At 43.0% G+C, this 11,627-nt stretch overlaps 1 protein-coding gene across 1 annotated transcript; it reads left to right on the top strand.

The window, feature by feature from the left end:
• Nucleotides 1-261: 261 nt before the first annotated feature.
• LOC145342468 (aristaless-related homeobox protein-like) lies at nucleotides 262-9,720 on the top strand. The gene is made up of 6 exons (XM_080188032.1): nucleotides 262-526; nucleotides 1,315-1,586; nucleotides 1,683-1,798; nucleotides 3,307-3,352; nucleotides 5,439-5,719; nucleotides 9,525-9,720. Exons 1-6 carry the CDS (start codon nucleotides 262-264, stop codon nucleotides 9,718-9,720), a joined length of 1,176 nt encoding a protein of 391 aa, XP_080044158.1.
• Nucleotides 9,721-11,627: the final 1,907 nt, after the last annotated feature.

The raw sequence follows: 11,627 nt of genomic DNA, 5'->3' as shown, positions 1-11,627 counted from the left end.
TGGAAATTGATTTATTTGGAAGTCTTTGCAAGGGAGGAATCCACGCCAGGTTTTTCTGATGTCCCTCAGTCCAATCTGTTGGTCCAGTGTACCAATGGAAAGTCTGACAGCTCTGTTTATTTAAAGTAGTGAGCACACAAATTACTGTCCATTACAAACGTGGTTAATGCCCTGGTTAGACGCGGATGGGGCGATGCCTGCGGGCTGGGGGAAGTTGATCCGCTAACGGGGCTCCCCGAGGATCATACAGCCGCTCTGGCCATGAAAACTCAGTGTGACCACCAGCTCACCGGCCCGGGGCGCCTACACCCCGACTGCGCCAAGAAACCGCAGCCCTTTCCTCTGCTCTCTTCCTACCTGATAGACAGCATCTTGGGACGCAGCAGCAGCCCGCCCGCCCGACGGGGAGACCTCCCGTCCTCCGCCCCTCGAGCCGGGGGCAAGCCCCAGGATGAAACAGCACCGGGTCGGATGGAGATTGGAAGGCATCCCTTTCGAAAGGAGGAAACGGGACTGGAAATCGAAAGTAATTATCAAATCTGACCATCTTCTGGGGAAAACACTCTGATCCTTATCAAGTAAAATATTAGTAATGCGTTCATACACTTAAAATAAAACCATATAACTACCTGTCCAAAAGCTTGCCCATATTTACTATTAATTGTGATTGTTTCTGTGTCAATAGTTAATGAAATTAGAACACAGTATATACCAGGTTATTTGCAAACGAGAGTGTTGGTATTAAAGCGAAATTTAGTCTGCTCTTAATCTTAAACAATAACAAAAATTACTGGAAAATGTTGCTCTTAATCTAAAAAAGAATTTGCTGGAAAATGTTGCTCCTAATCTAAAATAAAATTGCTGGAAATGTTACTCTTAATCTAAAAAAAGCTGGAAAATGTTGCTCGTAATCTTAAACAATAACAGAAATTGCCGGAAAATGTTGCTCTTAATCTAAAAAAATTGCTGGAAATGTTACTCTTAATTTAAAAGAAGCTGGAAAATGTTGCTTGTAATCTTAAACAATAGTAGAGAATACTGGAAAATGATGCTCTTAATCTAAAACAGAGACTGAAAATACTGGAAAAATGTTCCTCTTAATCTTAAACAGAAATTGAAATTGCTGGAAAATGTTGCTCTTAATCTAAAAAAACCAGAACATGCTGGAAATGTTACTCTTAAACAATAATCGAAAGTGCTGGAAAATGTTGCTCTTAATCTTGTTCACTTCAGGTTGTTGTAAAGATTTTTGACTTGTTGTCTCTCTTCACTGTTTAACTGTCGGTTATGTGTGTGTGTGGGTTTGTTAAGCAGAGACAGAAGTGGACACCATTCACGCTTTGGGATGGCACCGTCTCTCTCCAGCTCGAACTCAGTCCGAACGAGAGGAGGCGACCATGGGCGAGTCCGGAAACTGGTTTCGCGAACTTGCCGCGGACGGGGGTGATCCGAGCTCCGGCTTAGCGAGACGGGACGAACTGAAGCCTGTGCAAGACGGCAGTGGGGAGAAGGCGCCGTCCCCGCGGCCGGCGGAAGAGGGTGTAAAAAACTGTGCGGATCGGGAGAAACCCGGGGACAGCCAGGTGGTGGGAGGGGAGGGGAGGACCGGTGAGAATGTGGAGCAGGAGGAGGGCGCCGGGGGCAACAGGGGCGCTCACTATTTCTCTTGCACCGGTGACCAGGAGCCGGGCTCCTTCAAACGGAAACAGCGTCGCTACAGAACCACTTTTACCAACTTCCAGCTGGAAGAACTGGAGAGAGCTTTCCGGAAAACTCATTACCCCGATGTCTTCACAAGGTAGGCGGTAAAAGGTGATTACAAAGGCGCTGAACTGGCCTGAGTTAATTACCAATGGACTGCACTGGAAACTCTCAAACCCCTCTCGGCCGCTGCTGAAATTATGATTATTTCTGAGAAACTAAATTGCATGCAAATAGGTTTTTAAAACGTAATTTGCAAGTCTAATCGTTGATGTAAGAGAATTAATTTGATTTTGATTTACTATTGTCACATGTATAAGTATGCAGTGGAAAGTCTTGTTTCTTGCGCGCTATACAGACAAAGCATACCGTTCATAGGGAAGGAAAGGAGATGGTGCAGAATTCAATACAGGATCAAGGCTTTCCAAAACAACGAAAATCAACACCACCCAAAGAAATCGAAAAGAAATACTTGTGTGGTACGAATTGAAGTGGAATTTTTGTTACTTTCAGGAAAACACGGCCCATTTTTGCAGAGTTGAGTAAACTCCAAATCAAAAACTCCTTACTGAAACATCATTAAATGTTAAAATGTACAATCCCTCCCCCTTTACATGGTGTCACTCCCTGCTGCCGCAGACTAGCAAAATAGTTAGAGCAGGAGGAGGGCATTCGGCCCATTGTGTCTGCACTGGCTCTTCCGCCTGAGAGGAATGACACTTTAGTGCTTTTCTCTGCTGGCCTAACCCTGCACAATCCTCCTTTTCAGATAACAATTGAATGCTTCCATTGAACCTGCCTCCACCACATCCTCAGGCAAGCGCGTTGCAAGACCTGACACACTCGCCATAGAATCCCCACAGCACAGAAGGACAGCATTTAATCCCTGGAGACTGCACTGGTCCACCTAGGCCCTATCCCACGGTGGCACAATGGTTAACACTGCTACCTCACAGCACTAGGGATCCAGGTTCGATTCCTGGCTTGGGTCACTGTCTGTGTGGAGTTTGCAAGTTCTCCCCTTGTCTACGTGGATTTCCTCTGAGTGGTCCAGTTTCTTCCCACAGTCCGAAAGACATACTAGTTAGGTGTATTTCCCATGCTGAATTCTCCCTCAGTGTACCCAAACAGGTGCTGGAGTGTGGTGAATAAGGGGTTTTCACAGTAACTTCACTGCAGTTTAGTATGACTAATAAATACAGTTTTTTTAAAAATTCCCGTTACCACACACATTTACGCTGTTAATCCCCCTGACACTAGGGTCAATTTAGCATGGCCAAACAACCTAACCTACACATCTTTGACCACTTGAGTACAGTCGTGGGGTTTTCACTGCCCGAGTCCCGTCGACCTCTTCCTGGAGGGATTGGGGGGCGTTTGATCCCCTGAAAAGTAATGTAAAAAAAAATCAACTTACTAAGTGCTGACTCTGAAGTTCCTTCCACTAAATATAATGGATATATATTGGTTTCTTTTTAAAGTAGACGCTTAAATCTATTTTCAGCAACGAAATATTATCGAAAAGGCAGGAAATTTTCCTCCTTAACGAGCCAACAAAAAAAAACAAGCTTTGTTTAGTCAATAATGATTTGTGTCTCTCCATAGAGAAGATCTGGCAATGCGGCTGGATTTAACGGAAGCAAGGGTCCAGGTATGTTGCCCCTTATCTGTTTTCGATGGTCAAAATGATGCCTTGAGAGGCAACAAGAGAGGGAGAGAGACATCGGTGCATAGACGGGAGCAGAGAGGATCCTCAATAAGTGGTCTAACCGCCACCAGATTACATAGGGGCTCTGAATTTCTAAATCAAAGAAACACACATGAAAGGGTTGAGGGAGGGAAAAAAAATCTCCCGGGTTGAAGAGCAGAATTTAGATTTAACTATTTGCTTATTCATTGCTAAAGTGATGGATTAAACATTCCTCCGGTCATTGGCTGCTGCAGATCAAAGTTAAATTGGCTGGATTCAGTGTATTTTGCACTCAGAAGGTTCTGTCCTCCGGGGACTGGTGAGATTACAAAGGGCCTTGGGAGAGTGTCACTGAATGGAAACCATATGGTGTCCAACTGAGCGGCGCTGGGTGGCCTGTGAGTTTGTTAAAACTAAAAAACCTCGCTCTCTCTCTCTTAACATGTGGCATTTTCGCTGAAAGATTTACCGAGTTATCACATGGATCCGCTCTAAGGCAATATCTCGCTGTTTCGAAGATTATATATATTGATATATATATATATATATATATTACCGCTCGAACTCCGTAATGTATGATCCACATATAGAATCTGAAAGAGAAAACCTGTTCCCCCCTTAAGATCCTGTAAGGATACAATGAGTCATTAATACATGGTTCATTTCATGTCTTATCGAATTCTGAATGTGTGTGTCAATTTGACCTCGCATCAATCAAATATGGTGTTATTAATATCACTTCCAGTGCCCAAACTGCTTTCGAAACCTCGCCCTCAGTAATGGCATTGTGCAGACTGACTGGGATTTGATTCGGCCGAACAGATAGCGCTGGAAGATTGCTCAGTCCCTTATATCACTGACCTAATGATTCCCCTCCTCAACATGGACTTCCGGAAAGTTTCTGCCCCCTGTTAGACTCATTAAGTGGTGCCAAAGGTGCATCGTTTAAAATATTTGATCTTGTGATTGGTATGTGTGTGTGTGCGCGCATTGCATCAGAGAGAGATACTGCCCACTTGAACAATGGATAAGTTTTGTAGTCTTGGAGTAGGAATTGAAGTCACGCACCGAAGATGCTTTCCCTGGCCGGTTAGCGGGATTATTGCAGCCGATTTTGCTACGCGTCCGGGGAATAAGGAAGACTTGTCTGAATTGTTGCAGTTTGCGGAACGTCCGTCTCTTTCCGTAGCCCTGGGATGTGTTTTACATGGTGCACTGAACTGTTCAGATACATGCACCTGGGAGTGGGATAGCGAGGCTTTAAGGCAATAAAGAACTCATCGAAAAATCTGTAAAATTACAGTTTTTACCCCGGAATATTTAGAATGACTATTGTTTAAGGATCACTGTCGTTAGAATTACTATCGTTTTAGAATTACAGTAGTTTTTGAATTATTGTTGTTTTAGAGTTACTGAAGTTATAATTACTGTAGTTTTAGAATTAGTCATTTTTGAATTACTGTAGTTATAATTACTGTAGTTTCAGAATTACAATCGTTTTCAAATTACTGTAGTTTTAAAATTACTGTAGTTTCAAAACTGTTATGGTTTCAGAAATGCTGTGGATCGAATTACTGCAGTTTTAGAATTACTGCAGTTTTGGAAATAGTGAGTGAAGTGCTGCAGTGTTAGAAATACCGTTAGAATCACTAGTTTTAGCATTATCGTTGTTATAGAAATACCGTGCGTCGGGTTACGGTAGTTCTAGAATTACTGCGGTTCTGGAATTATTGTAGTTTAGATTTACCCCAGTGTAAATAGTTTTCCCACGAAACACCAACTTACTACTTAGTAATTTTCAAAACAGCATGCCAACATTAATTACTTCTATGATACTGGAACCTTTTCACTCAAACAAATTCTACCTTTCCAACGTATACGCTGCAATTAAGTACGATTTTTACTGTATTAGTAACAATAATTGAATGTCCGCTGCGGGTGATTTGCATTCGGTGCTTGCTTGGTCAGAAGACTGTGTGAGTTAATTAACTAACGGTGTGCGGGGAGGTGGGTCGCTCTTAAATCTCCTATGTTGCCTCTTTCCAAGGTTTGGTTTCAAAATCGGAGAGCGAAATGGAGGAAACGGGAAAAGGCTGGAAACCTGACTCATCCTCACGGCTTGTCCTTGGCCAGCCCACTGGGTCTCTATTTGGATGTTCCGCTGGGCCATTCCTCTGGTATGGAACCTACCTGGAGGCCCGCTTCTATCCCCACACTGGCCTCTCCGACCGCTGCCAATGCCTATAACTCCGCAGCCCAGTTAGGCATCAGCACCTTCATCGGGACTACCTTCTTCAGACACCCGTTACTCAATCCACACTTCGGGAGGTGAGTTGCAATTATCCATATTCATGTTCAGAACAGTATCCGATTTCCATATTTGAAGTTAGACCTTCTTCCCCTGCCTGGTGCCGAAGCAAAATACTCCAGCTGCTGGAAGTCTAAAACTAACAGGGAGAATGCTGCAAACACTCAGCAGGTCTGACAGAGTGAGCCTGAAACATTAACTTTGTTTCCCTCTCCACGGATGTTGCCAGACCTGTTGAGTATTTGCACCATTTTCCATGTTGAATTCAGATTTCTAACATACGCGGCTTTTTGCTTTTGTATATCGATGTTTTATTTCCATTTCAAAGCCAGGTATCTGTTGAGTCAATACAGCTATCCTAGTTTTGCTCGTGTCCCCGAGAGTACATCAGTTGCCTACTTTTAACAACATAGACAATGTCAGCTTTTCAACTAAATAGATTACAATTACTAATAGTAACCAGCGTTGGGAATGTTATTTCTTTCTACATCTTATCGAAGTATGGTTTGCGCTGCTGCCTCATGAGACTTCTGACTGTGCTTACCCCAGTCCAACGCCGTGCGTCTCCACATCATGGCCTCACGACGCCAGGAACCCAGGTTCGATTCCGGCCTCGGGTAACTGCCTCTGTGGAATTTGCATGTGTCTGGGTGGGTTTCCTCCCACACTCCAAAGATGTGCGGGTTAGGTTAATTGGCCATGCTAAATTGTCTTTTAGTATCAAGGGGATTAGCAGGGTTACGAGGAAAGGACCTAGTGGGATTGTGGTCGGTACAGACTCAATGGGCCAAATGGCCTCCTTCTGTACTATAGAGACTCTATGATTCCTTGCTTTAAATGAGAATGAACTTATGATTGTGGTAGAAAGGAATTACAATGTAGAGTCTCAGAGTTGTGAAAATAATTGCTATTCCACATTCATGATTTATGGGGAACAGGTGGGGAGGTGGATCTGAGACCAGGGAGAAATCAGCCAAGAGCTGATTGAATGGTGGAACAGGCTCAAAAGAGCTAAAATTACCAACTTCTGCTCCTAATTCTTATATACCTATGTTCCTATAAATGTAACTCTGAGGGCTAACTGAATCAATGGATATGGGAGGAAGGGGTGATCAGGATTTGACGATCAGCCATGATCAAAATAAATGTGGAAGTAGGCTCGAAGGGCTGAATGGCCTACTCCTGCTTCTGTGTTTCTATGATGTTGTTGAAAACTATTCCATTTCAAAATTTGGTTATTGCACCCATAATACTTTATTCCAAAAGGGCATTTAAACATAGAAACTAGCAGCAGGATTAGGCCATTCAGCTTTTCAAGCCTGCTGTTCATTCATTTTAATTATGGCTGATCAATGAATTCAATATCCTGATCCTCCTTCCTCCCATATCCCTTGATCCCTTTAGCCCCAAGAGCTATATCTAATTTCTACTTGAAATCTGACATTTTGGCCTCAACTACATTCTGTGGGAGTGAATTCCATGCATTCAACACCCTCTGGGTGAAGAAATTTCTCCTCATCTCCGTTTTAAAAGGTTTATCCCTTATCCTCAAACTATGGTCCCTAGTTCTGGACTCCTCCACCATTTTGAATCGATCTGAATCTTTCTGAATCTATCCTGCCGAACCCTGTTAGAATTTTATAATTTCAAAAAGCACTTTGTATTTCCACTGAGGCTTGTAATTAGCCTCGATCACAAATGGCCATCGTCATCTCCCTCCCTCCATTAGGGAGAGTGGGAGAGACAAGTGGTGATATAGTTCGAGGGGAACCATTCTACATCAGGCACTGGGTGAAGTGAGGAGACTGACATCCATCAGTGACCACAGCCGGCATGGGAATTGAACCCCTGCTGCTGGCGTTGTTCTGTATCCCACTCTAACCTTCCGGCCATAGTCAAACCTCTTCGGTATAATGTGTCGATTGAAATTTCAGAACAATTTAAACCATGTTCCGTCTTTTTTTCTTACTCATTCCTACCCAAGGACAAATAATGAGTCTTTAGAAATGGCTAAACGATTGAGGTGGAGGGCTACTGGGGACTTGCTTTTTTCAGAGAGGAAAGGAAGGTTTTGGGTGAGGATTGGGCAAACTTTGGCCACTGGAAGCTCAAATCTCCCATAGTTTAAAACCATTCCTCTCCTCCACGCACACATTGAAATCTTACTTTTTTTTAAAAAACCATTCCAGCCTTTTGCCTTATCTATGCAAATATTGTATTTCTAGCCGGAAAATTCTTCCCCTGATTTTAAAAAAAGTACTTTTCATAAATTTCATTTGTGCCTTACAGTCCTACCTTTTGGGCCTCAGGGATCAGTGTTGGGACCACAATTGTTTAGAATTTACATAGATGATTTGGAGTTGGGGACCAAGTGTATTGTGTCAAAATTCAAAGATGACACTTGGATGAGTGGCAGAGTAAAACGTGCAGAGGAGCTGAAAGTTTGCAAAGGGATATAGATAGTCTACGTGAGTGGGCGAGAGCCTGGTAGATAGAGTATAATGCTGGTAAATGTGAGGTCATCCATTCTGGTAGGAATAACAGCGAAATGGACTATTATTTAAATGGTAAAAAATTGCAGCATACTGCTGTGCAGAGGGACCTGGGTGTCCTTGTGCAGGAATCATAAGGAGTTGGTTTGCAGGTGCAGCATGTAATTAGGAAGGCAAATGGAATTTTGTCCTTCATTGCTAGGGGGATGGAGTTTAAAAACAGCAATGTTATGTTACAGCTGTATAAGGTGCTGATGAGGCCACGCCTCATGTACTGTGTACATTTTGGTCTCCTTACTTGAGAAAGGATATAATGGCACTGGAGGGGGGTACAGAGGAGATTCATTAGGTTAATTCTGGAGTTGAGAGGGTTGACTTATGAGGAGAGACTGAGTAGGTTGGGCCAAACTCATTGGAATTCAGAAGAATGAGGAGAGATCTTTTAGAAACATATAAGATTATGAAGGGAATAGATAAGCAGGAAAGTTGTTACCACTGCTGTGTGAAACTAGAACTAGGGGGCATGGCCTCAAAATAAGGGGGGGCAGATCTAGAACTGAGTTGAGGAGGAACTTCTTCACACAAAGGGTTGTGAATCTGTGGAATTCCCTGCCCAGTGAAGTAGTTGAGGCTATGTCATTGAATGTTTTGGAGGCAAGGATAGATAAATTTTTGAACAGTAAAGGAATTAAGGGTTATGATGAGTGGGTGGGTAAGTGGAGCTGAGTCCAGAAAAAGATCAGCCAAGATCTTATTGAATGGTGGAGTAAGCTCAAGGAGTCAGATGGTCTACCCCTGCTCTTAGTTCTTATGTTCTTAATATTCCCTTGAGATCATGTAGTATTTCAACTATTTTAACCCTCACATAACCTCCCCCATAACAATGTCCTCTCCGACAATAAAATGCATAAGAAATATTGGACACTCACTTTGTATCGAGACTAAGTTTGACTTTGATTTGAACTCTTTCTTGTTCTAAACATCTTTTCTAATTTTTTAGAAGCAGAAAACATGGCAAAAATGATCAGACACTGTCTGTGGAGACAGAGAGAGAGAGAGTTAACATTTCAAGTCCCAGTCCTTTTGTTATAGAGGTTGGTCTTGGACCATTCACTAGCTCTCTCTCTCTTTTACAGATATTGTCAGGTCGACTGAATGTTTTCCAGAATTATGAGTTTATATCTGATTTCCAGCAGTATTTTGCTTTTGGTTTCTCCAAATTAATATTGAGACTGCCTCTCTGGGGAGGGTATAATTGAAATCTAGAATGCTTCATTTCTTCATCAGCATGTTCAGCATGCGATTTGTGTGTTTTTTTTGTTTTGCTTTGCAGATTTTTCACGGCTGTGAACCCACTAATGACAGCCTCGCTGGTTGTTAAGCCTTCGGTCCCCACTCTGGACCCATCTGTCTTCACCCCGCACCCGCAGTCGGCTGCTATGGACAGAAAAACCTCCAGTATTGCCAGCCTAAGACTGAAGGCTAAGGAACACACGGAACAGAACCCCCCGGACCTCTCTGCTCCCTGACCGACAGCAAGTGTGGGGGATGGGAGGGGTGGTCAAAGAGGTGTACTGAAAACACAAAATAAAAAAAAACTAACAGCCCATTCTCAAAATAAAAAGGGACTGTCGACTGGCAAACACACACTAAGCCAGCCAGCCAGATCAGAGACAGCTGCAGAGAAAGCAATTTAACACACGGTTCGAGCCTCAGTGAGGCAATTGGGGAATTATTGTGTTCACTGGAACTGATGCCTCGATGGAATGAATTGAATCTAGGGGGTGGGAACCAGTTGAAAGTTAACCCAAGTTTAATGTTTATTTATTAGTGTCACAAGTAGGCTTATGTTAACACTGCAATGAAGTTACTGTGAAAATCCCCTGGTCGCCATGCTCCAGCACCTGTTCAGGTACACTGAGGGAGAATTTAGTATGGCCAATGCACCCAACCAGCTTGTCTTTTCGACTATGGGAGGAAACTGGAGTACCCGGAGGAAACCCGCGTAGATGTGGGGGGAACATGCAGACTCCGCACAGACAGTGACCTAAGCCAGGAATCGAACCTGGGTCCCTGGTACTATGAGGCAGCAGTGCTAACCACTGAGCCACCATGCCACCCACCATTTGGTAGCAAAATTGCATTGTGTTGTAAGCATTTTTAAAGCCAAAGTAACTGCTAAGGAGGTATCATGTGAGCAGTTCCTTCCCCTCTCCACGACTGCTACAAGGCTATCATTCCTGGTTGGCTACAGGAAGACCTTTATATTTAGAGAGCTGCGTGGATAGATGTACTTAGGTTGCCCATTCACAAATGATCTATTTAATTTATAAAAATGGTTATCAGATGCAACAGAATATATAGTATTTAAACATTGAGTGATGTGTGTCCTGTGTTATCTCCCTGTCTCACTCTGAGATTTATACAAAGTGTATTTAATGATGCTATCGAGTAATACTCGGCTTGTAAGAGGTTGTTCTGGCATCAGAACCATCTCACCTGGTGTATAATCAGAAATATTGGGTTTAAACAGAAGAGAGCAGTGGAATGCCCTTATATACTGTTGCACTTCACACTGGGTTGACTGTATCTCCATAATGGGCAAAAGGGAATCATTAACATTTATTATTAAGCAAACAGGTACCTTAATAACTGCTGAGATTTTCCGGCATTTTCTGTTTTTGGGACCTTAATAACTGGCAGGCTGTTGTATATATTGTTTTGGCATGACCATCTTCAGTCACAGTTTGACATGCCACCTTATACAGTGTAACAAGCCTAAAGGTATGTCCAAGGGAATAAATCAACTTTGTTTGAAAGCCCTTCTCTGCTTTGCCACCCAGTCTTGTTGTTTATTATCTGGAAGTGACTGGTGGTGAAATTTTGCACTTGAGTCAAACTGGACTATTAAAAATAAAGATTCTTTTAACATTACGCTTTCTAGAAAAGGGGCAATGAACCATCCACACTGGATCCTTCCCAAGGCACCTGATCCCTGATAGCTTTCTAAGCTCCCATCCTGTCATAGAAACTGTGCAGAAAAACCCTACAGTGCAGAAGGAGGCCATTGGGCCCATTGAGTCTGCACCAATAACAATCCCACCTAGCCTCTATCCCTGTAATCCCACATATTAACTCTGCTAATCTCTCTAACCTACACATCCCAGGACACTAAGGGGCAATTTATCATAACCAAGCAACCCAACCCGCAAATCTTTGAACTGTGGGAAGAAACCCAAGCACATGGAGGAAACCCACATAGACATGGGGAGAATGTGCAAACTCCACACCCAAACCGGGAATTCAATCACCATTCAATTATGGCTGATAAGTTTCTCAACGCCATTCTCCCACCTTTACCCCATAACCTTTGATTCCCTTACCAATCAAGAACCTATCTAGCTTTATCTTAAAGTTACTCAATTACGTGGTCTCC

Source organism: Carcharhinus amblyrhynchos, chromosome 4 (genome assembly GCF_965287045.1).
Source record: "Carcharhinus amblyrhynchos chromosome 4, sCarAmb.v2.hapA, whole genome shotgun sequence".
In the NCBI taxonomy this organism is placed as follows: Eukaryota; Metazoa; Chordata; class Chondrichthyes; order Carcharhiniformes; family Carcharhinidae; genus Carcharhinus; species Carcharhinus amblyrhynchos.
The sequence above is the reverse complement of the archived record's forward strand: the minus strand, read 5'-3'. Positions and strand labels throughout refer to the sequence as shown.